General features: G+C 43.5%; 1 protein-coding gene across 2 annotated transcripts in view; it reads right to left on the reverse strand.

Annotated features, from left to right (window-relative positions):
- Positions 1 to 16877, reverse strand: part of UBE2V2 (ubiquitin conjugating enzyme E2 V2) — a 71549-nt gene extending 54672 nt beyond the window's left edge. Inside the window, exon 1 of one of the 2 annotated variants that reach the window (XM_080647095.1) lies at positions 16799 to 16877. In XM_080647095.1, coding sequence (XP_080503221.1) covers positions 16799 to 16865 — 67 coding nt within the window. In that variant the 5' untranslated portion in view covers positions 16866 to 16877. Of the gene's footprint in view, positions 1 to 16712 lie in introns of both variants that reach the window. The other variant, XM_080647097.1, reaches the window with a different exon arrangement.
- Positions 16878 to 19894: the final 3017 nt, after the last annotated feature.

Genomic DNA, 19894 nt, shown 5'->3' on the forward strand with positions numbered 1-19894 from the left:
TTCACCACTCTTATTCAACATAGCACTGAAGTCCCAGCCACAGCAATCAGACAAGAGGAAATAAAAGGAATCTAAATCGGAAAGGCGGAAGTACAACTCTCATTATTCGCAGATGACATATTGTAAATAGAAAACTCTAGAAACCCCACCAAAAAACTACTAGATTTAATAAATGAATTTGGCAATGTAGCAGGATACAAAATCAACACCCAAAATCGATGGCTTTTTTATACACCAATAATGAATTCTCAGAAAGAGAAACTAAACAAGCACTCCCATTTATCACTGCAACAAAAAAATTAAAATACTTAGGAATAAACTTAACCAAGGAGCCAAAAGACCTGTATTCGGAAAATTACAGGACGCTGAAAAAAAGAGATAGAAGGAGATATAAACAAGTGGAAGAATATACTGTGTTCATGGATTTGTAGACTCAACATCACTGAATCAAGATCATTAAAACGTCCATACTACCCAAAGAAATTTACAGATTCAATTCAATCCCTATTAAAATACTAACAGCATATTTCAGAGATTTAGAACAAATACTCCAAAAATTTATATGGAACCAAAAAAGACCCCAAATAGCTATAGCAATCTTGAGAAAGAAGAACAAAGTTGGAGGAATCACAATGCTAGAGACCAAGTTATACTACAAAGCCACCATAATCAAAACAGCCTGGTACTGGTGCAAGAACAGGCATATAGATCAATGGAACAGAACAGAGACCCCAGAAATCAATCCAAGCCATTATGCTGAATTAATATTTGACAAAGGAGGCAAGAGCATACAATGGAGTCAAGACAGTCTTTACAATATATGGTATTGGACAGATACATGCAACTTATACCATACACAAGAATAAACTCAAAATGTATAAAAGACTTAAATTTAAGTCGAGAAACCATAAACATCCTAGAAGAAACCATAGGCAGTAAAATCTCAGACATCTCTCATAGTAATATGTTTACAGATACATTTCCTAGGGCAGTGGTCGGCAAACTCATTAGTCAACAGAGCCAAATATCAACAGTACAACAATTGAAATTTCTTTTGAGAGCCAAATTTTTTAAACTTAAACTTCTTCTAACGCCACTTCTTCAAAATAGACTCGCCCAGGCCGTGGTATTATGTGGAAGAGCCACACTCAAGGGGCCAAAGAGCCGCATGCCCAAACCAGCTAGGGCCCTTGTAACTTATTAACATCACCATTTCACAAAGTAAGAAAATTAAGGCTTAAATTACCAGTTTAAATCTTAGGAATGAAACTCTGATATTGACATCTTTTTAACTAAGAGAAATAGTAATTTCATAAAGTTCAATCTAATAAGGGAGAATGAGTAGGGAGTCAAGATTTACATTTCAGTTTCAAAGCCCAATCTGTTAGTCATTATTCTCCACTGCCTCCACATGAAACCACTTTACTTCCCTACTAGCTCCTGTCCTGGCCCTTTAACGATGTCTTCCAATTATTCCCACAGGATGAGAACCGCCAGCAGGGTCACCTAAAACCATCGGAAAACACAGATATTTACATTATGATTCATAACAGTAGCAAAATTACAGTTATGAAGTAGCAATGAAAATAATTTTATGGTTGGGGGTCACCACAACATGAGGAATGGCATTAGAAAGGTTGAAAACCACTGTGCTAAATCGTCTCCAATCCCTGCAAATCTGATGTGGATGAAGAATACATTCTGACCAACTGTAGGAACAACTGTGACAAAATAAATCCTGTTCTGAATACTCTTAAAAAGAACCTTTTCATATATCACATACTAGTTGTGTTCAAAGCAAAATATTCCTATCCAGGGAAATAACATAAGTATCTATACTGATAAAAGGGTAATATGCAAATTGGTCAGGGCAGTGAGGGGCAACCAGGTCGGTGGAGGAGGGGGGCAGTAAGGGGAGACCAGGCTGGCAGGGAGGGGCTGTTGGGGGCAATCAGGCAGGCAGGCAGGCAAACAATTAGGAGCCAGCTATCCCGGATTGTGAGAGAGATGTCCGACTGCCGATTTAGGCCCGATTCCTGGGATTGGGCCTAAACTGGCAGTCGGACATCCCCTGAGGGGTCCCAGATTGGAGAAGGTGCAGGCTGGGCTGAGGGGAACGCCCACCCCCGCCCCCGTGCACAAATTCCGTGCACTGGGCCTCTAGTCATTTTATATTTTTTCAAAGTACTTTCTCCTATAGCCATCCATCTGAATAGAAGAAAAATCTTTTGAGGTATGATGAACAGATATATCCACATTTTACAAAGACCAAAGACATAAAGTAACTCAATCAAGATCATAGCAAACTAGTAGGTAGCCGAGTCAAAACAAAAACCAAATTTCCAAACATGGTATATAACACTCTTTCTGAACTGTATACTATATCTCACCTTATAGCTTATTTATAGGGGAAAAGAGGGGTTAGGGAGAATACAAATATGTACAACTTGAAATACAGTATATATTTCCCAAGAAATATTCACTGTTGAAATTTGCTATATAAACAAAAACACTATAAAGAAAGTTTTAGCCCTAACCGTTTTGGCTCAGTGGACAGAGCGTTGGCCTGCGGACTCAAGGGTCCCAGGTTCGATTCCGGTTAAGGACATGTACCTTGGTTGCGGGCACATCCCCAGTAGGGGGCGTGCAGGAGGCAGCTGATTGATGCTTCTCTCTCGTCGATGTTTCTAGCTCTCTGTCCCTCTCCCTTCCTCTCTGTGGAAAATTAATAAAATATATTTAAAAAAAAAAAAAAGAAAAAAAAGTTTTAAAATTTAAGTCCCAGAAATAGGGACTTACTTGCTGCTTTTGCAGTACTTAAATTCATGTTAATATTCAATATAATTAAAGGCTAATATGCAAATAGACTGAACGACGGAACAACCAAACAACCACTGGCTATGATGTGTGCTGACCACCAGGGGGCACGCGTGGAGCATGGTGGGAATCAGCAGCAGGCAGCAGAGCGTGGAACATGGCGGGTGTCAGCCGTGGTGGGATGGTGGAGCAGGAGCGCCAGACCAAGGCGGGGTGCCAGTCGCTATCATTGGGGCGAGCCTCTGGTGGTTACGGAAAATTCTTTGCTCCCGTGTGCCACGGTCCCGCCCTGTGCTCGCACCTGCTACCAGTGCTGGCCCTGCTTGCACCTGCAGCTGGCTCCGGAGCCTCTGCTCACACCCTCTGCTGGCTCCTGGCGCCAGTCCCGATTACTCAGCGCCATCAGTGGGTGCGAGTGGCAGCTGTCAGCCCTGATCGCCCGTGATATGGCTTTTCCACCTACCCCTGCTCCTAAGGGGCAATCGGGACAGCAGCTGCCACTCGTACCCGCTGCTGGCGCTGGCCCCAATCACTCTGGCAGACAGGGAACTGGGGGCCACGGCGGGAGGAACCAGGCGGGGGTGCAGAGGATGGGCCGAGACCTACCCCTATGCCCACCGCAGCCTCGTGGCCCACAGTTCCTTTCAAGGTGCACGAATTTGTGCACTGGGCCCCTAGTAATATAAGAGCTCTCTATAGGTAATATTTTTCTAATTTTTCAGAAATTCAATACTCAAATATTTTTGTTTTATTTGAATATTCCTATAGTCTCAAATTCCTGATTATTTTCCTAAGAAAATTACATAAATACCACCATGTAAAGGAACACATATTAAGCAGCAAAGTATAAGGAGACCTGTATTTTATCATCCATTCACTTTTACTTTCATTCATTCCTTTGCTCCATAAACATTTGACTACTATTAGATGCAATTACTATACTAGGCATTTACTACCAAGAGTACTAGAACCTTTGGTTATCTTCAAGAAGTTTACAATCTAAGAGAGGACAACTAAAGAGACTGCACAATAGAATGTGATAAGTATTACGGGAGCGCCTAGAAAGGAGAACTCACTTCAAGAGAAGGGACAATAAGGAATCCTTGAAGAAGAAATTCTCCAGAAGCACCACAGAGAACAGAAACCACCTAGTTAAAGAGTGGGTGAAAATATGTAAGATGTCAGGGAGAACATCAAAAAGAAAATGAAGAGATCAATCTAGCTACCAGACAAACACTGCAAAGATGTTAAGTTCTCCACAATTAATGTACAGATTCTTCTCACTTAAACTGAAATTCCAATAGCAAATCCTGGAACTTGACTAATATTCTCATGGAAGACGTCTTCTAAGGGGCAAGAGTTTGGAGAAAATGTTAAAGAAAAAGAAAATACAGGGGATACACTCCCTAGATATTTCATCACCAGCCAAATTAATTAAGATAATGTGAAATCAGTTCGACCAGCATAGCTCAGTGGTTGAGCCTTGACCTCTGAATCAGAAGGTCACGGTTCAATTCCTGGGCAGGGCATATGCCCAGGTTGCGGGCTCAATCCCCATTGTGGGCGTGCAGTAGGCAGCTGATCAATGATTCTCTCATCAATGATGTTTCTTTCTCTCTCTCCCTCTCTGAAATCAATAAAAATATATATATTAAAAAAAGATAATGTGAAATCAGTGCAGGAATCAACAGACTAATAAAAAAAAAAAACACCCAAAACATATGAATGCATATATGAAAACAGAATCGTATATAATAAAAGGCTAATATGCTAATCAACCAAACGGCTGAACAACTGGTCGCTCTGATGCACCCTGACCACCAGGGGGCAGACACTGAACGCAGGAGCTGCCCCCTGGTCATCAGTGCACTCCCAGAGGGGGAGTGCCGCTCAGCCAGAAGCCAGGCTCACGGCTGGTGAACGCAATGGCGACAGCGCTAAGGATGTCCGACTGCCGGCTTAGACCCGCTCCCCCGAGGGCCTAAGTCTGACATCCCCCAAGGGCTCCCGGACTGAGAGTGCGCAGGCCAGGCTGAGAAACCCCCCCACCGAGGGCACAAATTTCATGCACTGGGCCTCTAGTCCTATATAATAAAAGTGTAATATACAAATCGATCCAACGGCCAAACAACGGAACAACCATCCAGGACTACATTACGACACCCACTGGTACCAGGCCAGCCAAGGCGGGTGCAATGTGATTGGTCGGGGGCCCAGCCATCTCCCCATGATCGCCCTGCAGAGGGAAGCCCAGGCCACTGGCCAGCGGGGTGATCAATCAGGGGGCTCCACAATCGTCCCGTAGAGGGAGGCCCAGGCTACTGACCAGCAGGCTGCAGCGGGTGGGTGGGGCCTCCCTCTGGGAGGGAAGCCCAGGTGCCGGTGGCCGGAGGGAAGCCGGAGTCCAGGTTGCTGGCGGCCAGAGGGAAGTCCCAGGTCCTGGCAGCCAGAGGGAAGCCGGTGCCGGCAGCCAGGAGAAGGAAGGCCTACTCATGCACGAATTTTGTGCTTCGGGCCTCTATTATTTAATAAAGGCATTTAAAAGTCAGCAGGAATCCAGATTAAAGGAGACTAGAAAGACAAGACAATCAAATGCAAACTTGGATCATGTATTAGAAAAAGAAATTTATTAGTATTTTGCTTTAAAGAACATCAATGAGAAAATTGGAGGAATTTGAATAGGGCCTATAGATAAAAGTCTGCATCAATGTTAATTTCCTGATTTTGAAATTAATGTGAAATAATTACATTATTGTAATGTAAGAGAATGTCCTGGTTTTCAGTAAGTATAGTGAATTATTTAGGAGGGAAAACACATTATGTCTATTATATACTCACCTCAGTGAATATTTTAACACATTTCTAAATAGTCTTTAATCAAATCTAAGATGACATCAACTAAATGATAGACCATTATTTTAAGAAATTAAAGAATACTACTGCCCCACCAGCGTGGCTCAGTAGTTGAGCATTGACCTATGAACCAGGAGGTCACAGTTCAGTTCCTGGTCAGGGCACATGCCCGAGTTGCAGGCTCAGTGGGGGGCGTACAGGAGGCCTCCGATCAATGATTCCCTCTCATCACTGATGTTTCCATCTCTCTCTCTCTGTCCTTCCTCTCTGAAATCAATAAAAATACATTTTTTTAAATACTACAAATTAAACTATATAACAAATCCCATTTCAGGTATTAAATTGTCTTAGAATTGATGAAACATGGTATATAAAAACATATCTGAAGAAACAAAATTCAAATCAAACGCTGTACATCTGGGCCCTGGCTGGGTAGCTTAGTTGGTTAGAGTGTTATTCCAATTTGCCAAAGTTGTGGGTTCACACAAGAATCAAACAATGAAATTAAAAAAAAAAAAAAAAAGCCCTAGCTGGTTTGGCTCACTGGATAGAGCATCAGCCTGCGAACTGAAAGGTCCCAGGTTCAATTCTGGTCAAGGGCACATGCCTCGGTTGTGGGATCGATCCCAGTGGCGGACTTGCAGGAGGCAGCTGATCCATGATTCTCTCTCATCATAGATGTTTCTATCTCTCTCTCCTTCTTCCTTCCTCTCTGAAATCAATAAAAATATATTTTTAAAAATAAAAATAAGCCCTAACCGGATTGGCTCAGTGGATAGAGCACTGGCCTGAGGACTGAAGGGTCCCAGGTTCAATTCAGTTCAAGCGCATGTACCTTGGTTGGGGGCACATCCCCAGTAGGGAGTGTGCAGGAGGCAGCTGAATTGATGTTTCTCTCTCATTGATGTTTCTAACTCTCTATCCCTCTCCCTTCCTCTCTGTAAAAAAATCAATAAAATGTATTTAAAAAAATAAATAAAAATTAAAAATTTAAAAAAAGAACCAACCAATGAATGCATAAATAAGTGGAAAAACTAATTGTTTCTCTCTCTCCCCCTCCCTTCCTCTCTCTCTAAAATCAACAACAATAATAAAAAAAAACTGTACAGCCAAAACCGGTTTGGCTCAGTGGATAGAGCGTCGGCCTGCGGACTGAAGGGTCCCAGGTTCGATTCCGGTCAAGGGCATGTGACTTGGTTGTGGGCACATCCCGAGGAGGTGTGCAAGAGGCAGCTGATCGATGTTTCTCTCTCATCGATGTTTCTGACTATCTATCACTCTTCCTTCCTCTCTGTAAAAAATCAATAAAATATATTTAAAAAAAAAAAACTGTACATCTGAAGCATCTGTATTACACTTCAAACATAAGTGGAAAAACCTCTGGACTAGAGGATTTGTAAAGTATCTCAATTCTGTAGTATGGGGGATGCATTAAGTTTAGGATACTATGAATCATGCTATTGGTACTCTTTTAAGTTACAACCAAAACTACTCTGCCCCCCCACTACTCCCAAAAATGTCTACAACTATATGAATAATTCATTCAGAAGTCTATATGCTGTATACTAATTCAGCTAGTGTTTAGTCAATGAATATATCTGAACATAAAGTATTTTTAGTACTGTTTCACTTCAGAAAAGGAAACTAAAAACAAAGTTTGTAAGTAAAACATTATACAAAGGGGGAAAGCTAGGTTTTACTTGAGCTATTTATTTTCTCATTATCAAGTCAGTTACATAGAAACAGTATTATAATAAAGTGATGACAATACAAGAGGCACTCAATAAACATTTGGTGAATTTATGGCAGATGCTACTTTCAACTTTCAACATTTATGTTGAAAGTCCTGTAGCAGGTTTTGCTGATTTCAAACATAAAGAAATTCTTTCCCCAAGGTATTACATTCCAGTGGAGTGAATATAACAATGTAAGCAGATATATTCCAGTACAATACAATAAATTGCTGCAGAAGATTTTGCTCACATACACTTATACTTCATTGATCGAGGCAGAATACAGAAGTTATTGAACATTCTCCAGAAAAGCAGCTAACAATGTTTATTTCAGAACTAGGAAGGGACAATTCCCTTCAAACAAACTAGGGAATGGACAAAAATTAGGTAAGCTACAATATATTCCGGTTCCTCTCTAGTATGAATTTCTAAGTAAAATTAGGAGTGGCATACATTCGACAAGATGTGAGGTCTTCTGACAGAGTCCACTTAAATAAGTGGAACTGTTCTCCTCTAAATCTTGGAAGTTGCAGTAAGCTTCCAAAGTTAGAAAGCCATATTAAACAAAGTCAGTATTTTCCCTCCAAATCACTGCTTATAAAATAAACGTTTTCAGAAAATTAAACACTTTTCAATAATTTATGTATTTCCTCTTAGGAAGTAACTACTTACATCACTACTGTTGAGCAAACTGATAGATCCTCCCTTCCCCCAACTGGTGGGCGGAGTATGACTTAACGGGACATTCCCGAGACATTGAACCACCAATATGCGCATGCTGAGTGCCCTGGGTCCCACCCCTTCCCGTTCCAGTTCCTCCCTGGGCCCCACCCCTTCCTGTTCCTCCCCTCAAAAGGCGTGTTCACCTCTGCACGTGTTGCTGCTCTCCCCAGTCTGCGAGACAGCCCGGCTGGGTCCTCCTCCTCCTCCTCCTCCTCTAATCCTGGTTTTTCTACCCTCCTTCGTAATGAATCTCGCTCCTTAGTGCGGAATAAACTTCCTCTTTTAACATGCCTTGGTCTCCAACTCCCGTTTCCTGCGCCTCGAACCTTACACAAACCAAAACTGATCATTTGGGTAGATGACACTAGCATGAATAACAAATAAAATAGTACACCAAGTTATGCATTGCTTGTACATTTCACTAGATTAAAAAATATATGGCATAATTATAGTACTTACAAAGAATAATCTTCTTGGAGTATGCCTGGTGTCTGGCTATACAACTTTTTTCTTAATGTAAGGTTAAACCTCACACCAGGTGGAACTTAGACTTCTACCCCTGTCACATGGAAATCGAACTTAGACTTCTACCCCTGTCACATGGAAATCATGTAAAATAACCATAACCAGATCATTAATTAGAACTTACATAATGTCAACATGATGTTTTTAAAACAAAAAACCAACTAACTACATACCAGAATCAAGACTTTGCATTCTAATAAAGTAGAAATGAAATGGACTTGGAGTTTATCAAAATTTAAAACTTTTGCATTTCAAATGACACCGAGAAAAGGAAAAACGTACAGAATGTGGAAAATACGTACAAACCATATATGATAAGGGACTTGCATCTGAAATATATGAAAAACTCCTACAACTCAACAATAAAAAGACAAACAACCTAATTAAAAAATGAGCTAAGGATCTGAATAGACATGTCTCCATATAAGATATACACTGATTGGCCATGTGTGTGTGTATGTATTAGAGGCCCGGTGCATGAATTCGTGCATGGGTGGGGTCCGGCCAGCCTGGCCAGGGGACAATTTGCATATTAGCCTTTTATTATATAGGATATACACTGAGTGGCCAGATTATTATGCATTCAGAGATCATAATAATCTGGCCACTCAGTGTAGAGAAAGCCCATGAAAAGACGTTCAAAATCATTAGTCATCAGGGTAATGCAAATCAAAGCCACAATGAAATACTATGTCACACCATTGGAATAGCTATAATCAAAAAGTCAGACTGCTAGTTAGTTCTTCAGTCCACAAATCTCTATGTAAATAAGAGTTGAGCATCCTATCAGTGGCCAATCACTTCACATCTTTCAAAGTCTGTTGGTGATGGGTCACTGCACATTTGTCACTCAGTTCAGCAAACCATGTAGCAGTGTTGCCTCCTTGTCTAACAGTGGTAAGTAAATCCATGTGACATTCTATAACTATAGTCGAAAAATAAAATTAGCCCACAAAGATGAAAGTGCAGCAAAGAAACAAAAACTATTAACATTGAAGTGCAATCTGAATCAAATATAAATAGTTATAGAAGAAATACCCCACCACATGAATGTTGGAGACTCTAGAGGAGCAGCCAGAACTTTGTAAAGTTGAGTTTATTTATTATTTATGTAAATGAGAAAAGTGACTCTGAAGAAAGAATGACAATGTCCCAGAGGAAGTAAAACAACTTCAGAATAAACTCTGAGAGAGATTTCCTTACACTGAAAGCTCAAAGGATAAAATATTGGAAACTGATCCAAACTTAGGAATATGAGAATTCATCAAAGCATAGAAAAGATGTTTGTGCTGCATCATAAGTTATACAATCAGGAGAAAAAGGCAAGCATTGTTCAAACTGCTATTGAGAAGTTTATAAAGAAATAAAACACTCTTAATGTTTAGTGTACTAAACAAGTATGTTTACTATTTTATTCAACTTCTAGTACAGTATGAAATGGACTTGGAGTTTATCCAAATGTCACAGAATAATCATAATTTTTCTCACTTAATAAAACTTGATTTGAAGTTCAGTTTGAATGGTCATTTTTAGCACCCTGTACTACTGTGCAAAGGGAGACTGTCTGTATAGTAAGGTTGTATTATCCTATCCTATCCTATGAAAGGGTAATATGCAAATCAACAGCGGAACAACCAGTCGCTATGACATGCACTGACTACCAGGGGGCAGACGCTCAACGCAGGAGCTGTCCCCTGGTGGTCAGTGTGCTCCCACAGGGGGAGTGCTGCTCAGCTAGAAGCCAGGCTGACGGCTGACAAGTGCAACAGCGGTCGCAGGAGCCTCTCTTGCCTCCGCAGCAGCACTAAGGATGTCCAACAGACGACTTAAGCCCGCTCCCTGCAGGCTCCTAAACTGTGAAAGGGCAAAGGCCGGGCTGAGTGCACAAATGCTGTGCACCAGGCCTCTAGTACTATAGTAAAAGGCTAATATGCAAATAGACGGAACAGCAAAACAACTGAACGGGTCACTGTGACATGCGCTGCCCACCAGGAGGTGTGCGCAGAACATGGCAGGCGTAAGCAGCAGGCGGCAGAGGGCAGAACATGGTGGCAGGCATCAGCCGTGGCAGGATGGTGGAGCAGGTGAGCGGGGGCGCCAGACCAAGGCGGGGCACCGGTGCTGTCATCGGGGCAAGCCTCTGGTGGTTATTGAAACTTCTTTGCTCCTGCGCACCGCAGTCCCACCTGGCACTCAAACCTGCTGCCGGCACTGGCCCCGCTTGCACCCACTGCTGGTGCTAGAGCTGCTGCTCGTACCCGCTGCCAGCGCCCAGCGCCAGCCCCGATCGCTCCCGCCGTCAGCAGGAGTGAGCAGCAGCTGTCGGCCCTGATCGCCCCTGAGGGCTTCTCCACCTCCCCCCCTACTCCTAAGGGGCAATTGGGGTTGGCAGCCACCTCTCACACCTGCTGCCAGTGACAGGCCCCCGCTCGCACATGCTGCTGGCGCTGGAGCTGCTGCTCACACCTGCTGCCGGCACCGGAGCCACCGCTCACACCCGCTGCCAGCACCTGCCCAATCGCTCGGTGCCGTCAGCGGGTGTGAGCGGCAGCTGCCAGCCCCAATCACCCCTCAGGGCTTCTCCACCTCCCCCTGCTCCTGTGGGGCACTTGGGGCAGCAGCCGCCGCTCGCACCCACAGACAGCGCCAGCCCCATTCACACCTACTGCTGGTGGCAGCCCCAACCGCTCCGTGCCATCAGCAGGTGCAACGGGGCCAGCACCATCAGCACATGCAAGCGGCGGCAGTGGGAGTGGGGCTGCCAGCAGACAGGGAACCAGGTCGGGGGCAGGAAGAATGGGCCGAGACCCGTCCCTGTGCCCACCACAGCTTCACGGCCCACAGTTCCTTTCAAGGTGCTCAAATTTGTGCACTGGGCCCCTAGTTTAATCACATTATCAACAGCAAACATTTATCAAGAGCTTCCAGATTCCTAACCTAGAAAAATCCAACAGGCAAGTTATTAAAGTCTCAAGCAGGAAATACACTGACCTGCTATAGTTCAGATCTTCTATTATTTAGTTCTCAGGTTCTGTTATGATTTACACATGTAAATCTCATCTATTACTACTCCCAAGTTCTGCCCATATATCCAAGTGTCTTCATCTTTTTTTTTTTAAAATATATTTTATTGATATTTTACAGAGCGGAAGGGAGAGGGATAGAGAGCTAGAAACATCGATGAGAGAGAAACATTGATCAGCTGCCTCCTGCACACCTCCCACTGGGGATGTGCCCGCAACCAAGGTACATGCCCTTGACCGGAATCGAACCTGGGACCCTTCAGTCCGCAGGCCGACGCTCTATCCACTGAGCCAAACCGGCTAGGGCAGCCGTGGGCAAACTACGGCCCGCGGGCTGGATCCGGCCCGCGGAGCCGAAAGAGCGGAGGGTTCTCCTGCTCTCCCCTCCGCTCCTTTACTTTGAATTTATATTAGTTCACACAAACACTCCAATCATGCTTTTGTTACGGCCCTCCGGTCCAGTTTAAGAACCCATTGTGGCCCTCGAGTCAAAAAGTTTGCCCACCGCTGGGCTAGGGCCAAGTGTCTTCATCTTGAAGATGGGAAAAACATAATCATGTTGTTCAACCTTTGCCTGAAAGGGCTGGAGAAAGCACGGCTTCAGAGATTTAGTGGTATGCCTAGCATGGCACAGTAATCTACCAGGGGAGGCAGGGGAACTAAAGCACAGTTCCTGTTCCAGTATACATAATGCCGACTTCTGAAGAGGGTAATTAAGTTTTATTTTCCACCCATTTGGCTTACACAAACCTACTACCAAAGAAAAAATATTCCATTTTTTCTGAGCGTCTCATTACTTAGACATTTAAAATCATCTGCATTCAGAATCACATTTTAAGACTAGTAATAATTTTAAAACATTTCGTACTTCAATGTATCCTGGATGAGATACTGGAACAGAACATGGACATTAGGTAAAAACTGAGGAAATCTGAATATAGTATAGGTTTTGGTTAATAATATGTCACTATGGTTCATTAATTGTGACAAATGTACCACACTAACGTAAGATAATATAAGACCAATTATGAAGTATAAGGGAATTCTGTACTACATTCACTTTTCTGTAAATCTAAAACTTGTAGAATAAAGTTAAAAAAAAAAAAAAAGTATTGCACAGCCCTAGCTGGTTTGGCTCAGTGGATAGAGCGTCGGCCTGTGGACTGAAGGGTACCGGGTTCGATTCCGGTGAAGGGCACACACCTGGGTTGCAGGCTTGATCCACAGTAGGGAACATGCAGGAGGCAGCCAATCAATGATTCTCTCTCACCATTGATGTTTCTATCTCCCCCCCCACTTCCTCTCTGAAATCAATAAAAATCTATTTTAAAAAAAGTACTGCATATACCTTTTTAACCTAACACTAATTTAGTACTGAGATATAATGAAATTTTTGAATCACAGGCACTACATTCTATTCCCTAGAGCAGTGGTCGGCAAACTCATTAGTCAACACAGCCAAATATCAACGTACAACGATTGAAATTTCTTTTGAGAGCCGAAAACCAACTTCTGCGCATGGCCACGAAGTTTCAATCGCACTGTACGTGCGCGCCCGCATGTGGTATTTTGTGGAAGAGCCACACTCAAGGGGGGGGCAAAGAGCCGCATGTGGCTCGCCAGCCTCGGTTTGCCGACCACTGCCCTAGAGTAGTGTTCCTTATACTATGTATGTCCTGTGGAATCTTCTAGGGAAGGAAAGTGTGAAGGCCACTCTCTAGTCTAAAGGGAAGTAAGATTCATGATTTGAGGAATATTCAATAGTTCCTCATAACAGAAAGAACACTAGACTGAGGATAAAACAAAACCTGGATTTTAATCTTGCATTATTAGTAACCAACTATGTAAAACGTTGTATTTCATTAAGCCTCTGTTTTCTCATCTGCAAAATAAGAAAACCAACTGGTATGGAAAGCATGTTTCAGCTTAAAGGTCTCAGTCCAATTAGAATTTCTTCCCAAAATGTTTCTTCAACTATGAGAAGGGTAAAATAGATGAGTTAGATAATGCACATTAAAATATAATGCTTGCCCTAGCAGGTGGCTCAGTTGACTGGAGCATCCTCTGGCAAACCAAAAAGAGTACGGGTTCGGTTCTGGTCAGGGCATATACCTAGGTTGTGGCTTCAATCCCCAGTCGGGTGCATACCAAAGGTAATAGATCAGTGTTTCTCACATGAACATTTCACAAGCTCGCTCTCTCTCTCCCCCTCTCGCTCACACACTCTCTTTTCTTCCCCCTCTCTCTAAAATCAGTAAAACATATCATGGGGGGGGGGGGTTAAAATATACATAATCCTATATAATAAAAGACTTATATGCAAATTGCTCCCTCTACTGGGTGTTTGACCAAGGGGCGGGGCCGGCCCACCAACCACCCATGGCCCCTCCCGGGGCAGGCCCAGCCCCAATCTGTCCAGATTAGGGTGGGCCGGCTGGACCCCACCAGTGCACGAATTCATGCACTGGGCCTCTAGTGCTTTAATAAAAATGAAACGATATTTCTCAAGTGCTTTTTTCTTTTGGGCCTATTATTAAACAACTATTTTTATCAAGATTATTTTTACTTAGGCCATGGCTGGGTAGCTCAGTTGGTTAGAGTGTTGTCCGGATACATCAAGGTTGTGGGTTCCATTCCCGGTTAGGGCATATACATAGAAACAACCAATGAATGCGTAAGTAAGTGTAACAACAAATAGATGTTTCTCTCTCTCTCTCTTTCTCTCCTCTTCTCTCTCTCTTTTTCTCTCTAAAATCAATCATTAAAAGACTATTTTGACTTAAATAAAAAAGGTATATTCATCCATCAAAATCATCTAATTTTAAATTTCACGCTATATCACTTTTTTTTTAAACATTTTATTGACTTTTTACAGAGAGTAAGGGAGAGAGAGAGTTAGAAACATCAATGAGAGAGAAGCATCAATCAGCTGCCTCCTGCACATCCCCCACTGGGGATATGCCCGCAACCAAAGTACATGCCCCCGACCAGACTCGAACCTGGGACCCTTGCGTCCGCAGGCCGACGCTCTATCCACTGAGCCAAACCGGTCAGGGCCACGCTATATCACTTTTATTTCACAAATATAGAGATACTATTTACTACCCTTGCTACCAAAAAGCAAACAAAAAATATAGCTTAAAACTTAAAAATAGTTTCAAAACATAGTCCAAAGCTTTCTCTGCACTCATCTCTCTACCAATACAATAATACTTTTAAGTGATACAAAGCACGGAAAATGGATAAATGGAATAATATTAAAAACTTGACCAGGCCAAGTTTTTAGTAACACTTTCAAAACTAATTTCAGTTAAAAAACAAAACAAAACTCAACTACCAAAAATACCTTCTTTTTTATTATTCTAAGTTTCAAGTTTCATAAATCTAAAAAGCAGAATGAAACTGCCACAATTAGACTAAATATACACTGTAAAATGCAGGCTTCCTATGTATAACACGCTAATCATCAGCAACTTTAGAATTTACATATATACTTGGGGATGGGGATACCAAATTACTTTATTTGAAAGAATGGTACAAAAGAAAAGACATAAGTGGATGATTTGGTACAAGTTACAGAAAAGATAAAGGTTAACATGCAGTATTGCTTTGGTGACCAGGAAGTCACCCCGTGGCTACGGAAAGTCAGCCTAAGGCTTAGCTCTCATCGGTCTCCCAGGCGTGCCTGTCAAAGAGATGCTGTGCCCGGCCAGTTTCAGGGGCCCCCAATTTATGTTTGACTTCCAAAAATTACCAACCACGATTAACAAAAAGTATCTGCTATTAGTATCATCTAATATTTGGTCTTTTCAAAATATTTTCTCTCTCTCTCATATGAATTACGTTAGACAAAAATCATGTTTAAGTAAACGGTACAATCCATAAAATGAAAACAATCAAATTAAAATGCACCATTTTATTACTAAGTTTTCAAGAATCTATTGGTACTTAGTACAACTCTAAAAAAGATACGGCTCCATTCACAAGCACACTCAAGTTCAAATATCAAATACATTAGAGTTGTAACACTAAAACGTCACTTTTTAAATAACCCTTGCTTTATTAGTTAGCTCTGACCCAAAATATACTGAAATATTTCCCCAACCCTAAAATCGTTAAAATCTTATCATCTGACACCTGTACATAATAAAGGTGAGAATTAAGACAATTTTTCGTTAAAATGTATGTAGCTTGTATCTTGAAGTATTACCTTAAAAGCACCAATCACAATACACTGAAGCCTTCCATTTCAGCACATAATTTGAAAATTCGTTTTATTATGCAATGAAGGCATGAAATAGTAAATCAACACTGTCCTATAATCTGATTTCAAAAGATCATATCCAGTTAACATTCTTAACTAATAAAACTCAACATTTTTTAATTTAACACTTTTTTAAATGGTCAAATTTGTAAAACCTTATAGTTAAAACTTAATTTCAAAGGCTGTGCTCATAGGAAACCAAACACTGTATTCAATAAGGCAGGAGCTGAGCAGCTTATCTAAGAAACCACTTTCTCTTCCATTAGCTTGCATCTCGTTCTGAGCGTTTATGTAGTTTGCACTGCAGTTTTCCACTTAATGAAAAAAGAGAACTCGGATTCAGTGAGGTAAGAATGGTCATCTTTCTGTTATTACAAAAAAGTAACAGTCCTCTTCTCATTAATCCTCTCCTCCTCTCCATATGTCCAGGAGAGTCCAGGAGAATGGGACCCCCCCTCCAGCCGGGATGCTCCGCCACCGGACACCGCCTCGCACGCCCGAGGTGGCCACCGGCCCACCCAGAGCCTCCTCTCCTCCCGCCCACATCGCCTGGCGCTCCACACCCCGACAGGCGCCCGCGGACCCTAAGAGTGAGCCCGCGCCGGCGTCACCCAGCCCCAACCCGCGAGCGTGCGGCCGCCGCACGAGCACAACCCGTCGCCCCCGACGGCCGCCCCGGGCCCTTGGCGCTGGTCCCGCCCGGACCTCCCCCGGTGCGGGCTTCGCTCCGCAAGGAGCCCGGCGTCCGAGAAGGCGCACTCCGGCTTCACCCACATGGTCGCGCCCAGCTGCCAGCAGCAGACGGAGTGGCAGACCCGGGTTCGAAGTGCGAAAGCATACAGCCCGGCCCGAGAACCGACCTGTGGAGACGGCCATCTTCTTCTGCACCCCGACGCAGCCGTCTGTACGCACGCACGGCGACGTCATGCGTCACTTTCGGGAACGCGCAGACTAGCCCGCCGCGCAGCTTCTCTTCTCGCGCGTCACCGTGGACTCCGCCCCCTGCGGCGGGTGCTTCGGCGACGTGGGGGAAGGGACTTGGGGCTTCGCTGCTGTCTGGGCAGCTTTCCGAGACTCTCATTAATTCAAAGTGAGACGTGAAAGGAAAAGTTTGTTGGGAGGACTGGAAATCACAGTTGAGTCAATCACCATAATGTAGAGCAAAAGACCGAGAAAAGATCTTTAAATGACACGTGCAGCTGCACATGCCAGGAGAGCGAGCCTAGAGAAGTGCAGTAAGAAAGAACACACGCTGCTTTTCAAACCCTCAGTGGATTTAAAATTTTATGCATGTAGCCAAAACCGGTTTGGCTCAGTGGGTAGAGCGTCGGCCTGCGGACTGAAAAGTCCCAGGTTCGATTCCGGTCAAGGGCATGTACCTTGGTTGCGGGCACATCCCCAGTAGGAGGTGTGCAAGAGGCAGCTGATCGATGTTTCTCTCTCATCGATGTTTCTGACTATCTATCCCTCTTCCTTCCTCTCTGTAAAAAATCAATAAAATATATATTTAAAAAAATTTATGTATGTATAAAGTGTCCTATTAAGAAACTTTTCAGCCCTGACCGGTTTGGCTCAGTGGATAGAGCGTGGGCCTGCGGACTGGGGGGGTCCTGGGTTCGATTCCGTTAAGGGGCATGTTCCTTGGCTAGGGGCACTTCCCCAGTTAGAGGATGTGCAGGAGGCAGCTGATTGATGTTTCTAACTCTTTATCCCTCTCCCTTCTTCTCTGTGAAAAATCAATAAAATATGTATTTTAAAAAGAAAAAAAAGAGAATCTTTTCAGCCCTAGCTCGTTTGGCTCAGTGGAAAGAGCGCCAGCCTGCAGACTGAAGGATCCCAGCTTCAATTCCCGTCAAGGGCACATGCCTGGTTGCCGGCTCCATCCCCACTAGGGGGCGTGCAGGAGGCAGCCACTCAATGATTCTCATCATTGATGTTTCTAGCTCTCTGCCTCTCCCTTTCTCTCTGAAATCAATAAAAATATATTTCCAAAAAATACAAAACATTAGACAGGCTCAGTAAAGGTAAATATTGACTTTTGTCAGGGAAGATTCTAGCCTAAGACGTGACTGCCCACCATAGCTAGAAAGCCTTAATTTCAGACCAACCTGTTGTAGGCGGTGGGAATGGTACCCGTTTGGGGTCAGACCAAACTTGGGTTCAGCAACCTTGGTATTCTGGCTAGGAAAGAATTCAGAGCCAAGAAGCAGACTGTAAGAGAACATTTATTTGATAAATCACAGAGCTGGAAAAAGTAATTGGTAGAAGAAGGAGTTATGGAGGCAAAGGAAGGGCCCTAGGAGCTTGAGAGTGAGGAAGCTAATGGTAACATGCCTGGAGCAAGGACGGAGAAGGGAAAGGGAGGGGGGAGGGGTGCTCCTGGGAGGAAGATCTCACTGAGTCCTCCATCTTAAGGAAGATGGAGATTTTGGGGAGGTCCCCCCAGGTGTGTCCTTTCAGGGTTGTGGTCTCCACTGATGAATTAGTTAATGCCAGGGCAGGGGGTCATTATTCAATGCAGCCGGTCCTGAGGGCAACTATGAGATCACTGCTCTGGTTTTGCTGCTTTTCTGGGCCTGGAGCTGAAATACAACTGAGGTATAGATGTTATCTCTAAGGAAGAAATGGGAGGGGGTCCAAATCTAACTACCAGTGATATGCTAAGAGAAGAAAAGTCACCCTGGGGGTGATGTCCCCCCTACCATTGATTGTTGCTAGTGTTAGGTTTGATGGAGCAATTGAATTGATACCCTTCCTGGGGTACTGGCTTTTCAGGTCATTTCACTATGGACATTCCCTTTGCTGAAGACCACTTTCCACTTGCAGTGACCACATTCCATTCTCTCCCCTCCGGGTATGCATAAAGAAGTCTCCGCCCAGAAAAATCCCGCCAAAAGTCTTTTAAAAGCCGCTTACTCTCCTCACTGGGTGCTGGAGCCATTCAGGCTTTGCCACCTGGTGTGCAGATGACCACTCTGGCCTCCTTCCTCCTTAGTGACCTAACAGCTAGGCACCTGGGGCTTTCCATCCTGGTGACCTTCTGTACCTGGCCCTTCGTCCTTGCTCTGCCATGTCTAACTGCTGCCACAAACCTATGTGGTTACTGTAGGTCTCTGAATTTGTAAGGTCACCATGCAGGCCTTCTCTGGGCTCGTCGAGGTTAGTATGTGACCCCTTTTCATCCAAAAGTACATTATTAAAATAAAAGTCATGACAAAATATGGGCATTGACCATTCTGTGTTAAAAAATGATTCAGCCCTAGCCGGTTTGGCTCAGTGGATAGAGCGTCGGCCTGCGGACTGAAGGGTCCCAGGTTCGATTCCGGTCAAGGGCATGTACCTTGGTTGCGGACACATCCCCAGTGGGGAGTGTGCAGGAGGCAGCTGGTCGATGTTTCTCTCTCATCGATGTTTCTAACTCTCTATCCCTCTCCCTTCCTCTCTGTAAAAAATCAATAAAAAAATATATTTAAAAAAAATGATTCAAAAGGATTGAACAGCCAAAACCGGTTTGGCTCAGTGGATAGAGCGTCGGCCTGTGGACTGAAAGGTCCCGGGTTCGATTCCGGTCAAGGGCATGTACCTTGGTTGCGGGCATATCCCCAGTAGGGGGCGTGCAAGAGGCAGCTGATCGATGTTTCTCTCTCATCGATGTTTCTAACTCTCTATCCCTCTTCCTTCCTCTCTGTAAAAAAAATCAATAAAATATATTTTTTAAAAAAAAAAGGATTGAACAAAAATTTCAAGGAGCTCTAAGAATTAAACTGACTTATTCATATTTTACTTTAGATATATACATAATAGTGAAATGATTAAAATCTACATTGTTATAATAATGTAACCCCTCTAATGTATGAAATAATTATTGTATGAAATGTTTGCTGTATGGCCGAGGCCGGTTTGGCTCAGTGGATGGAGCGTCGGCCTGCGGACTGAAGGGTCCCGGGTTCGATTCC

Source organism: Plecotus auritus (assembly GCF_963455305.1).
Source record: "Plecotus auritus genome assembly, chromosome: 11".
NCBI lineage: Eukaryota > Metazoa > Chordata > Mammalia > Chiroptera > Vespertilionidae > Plecotus > Plecotus auritus.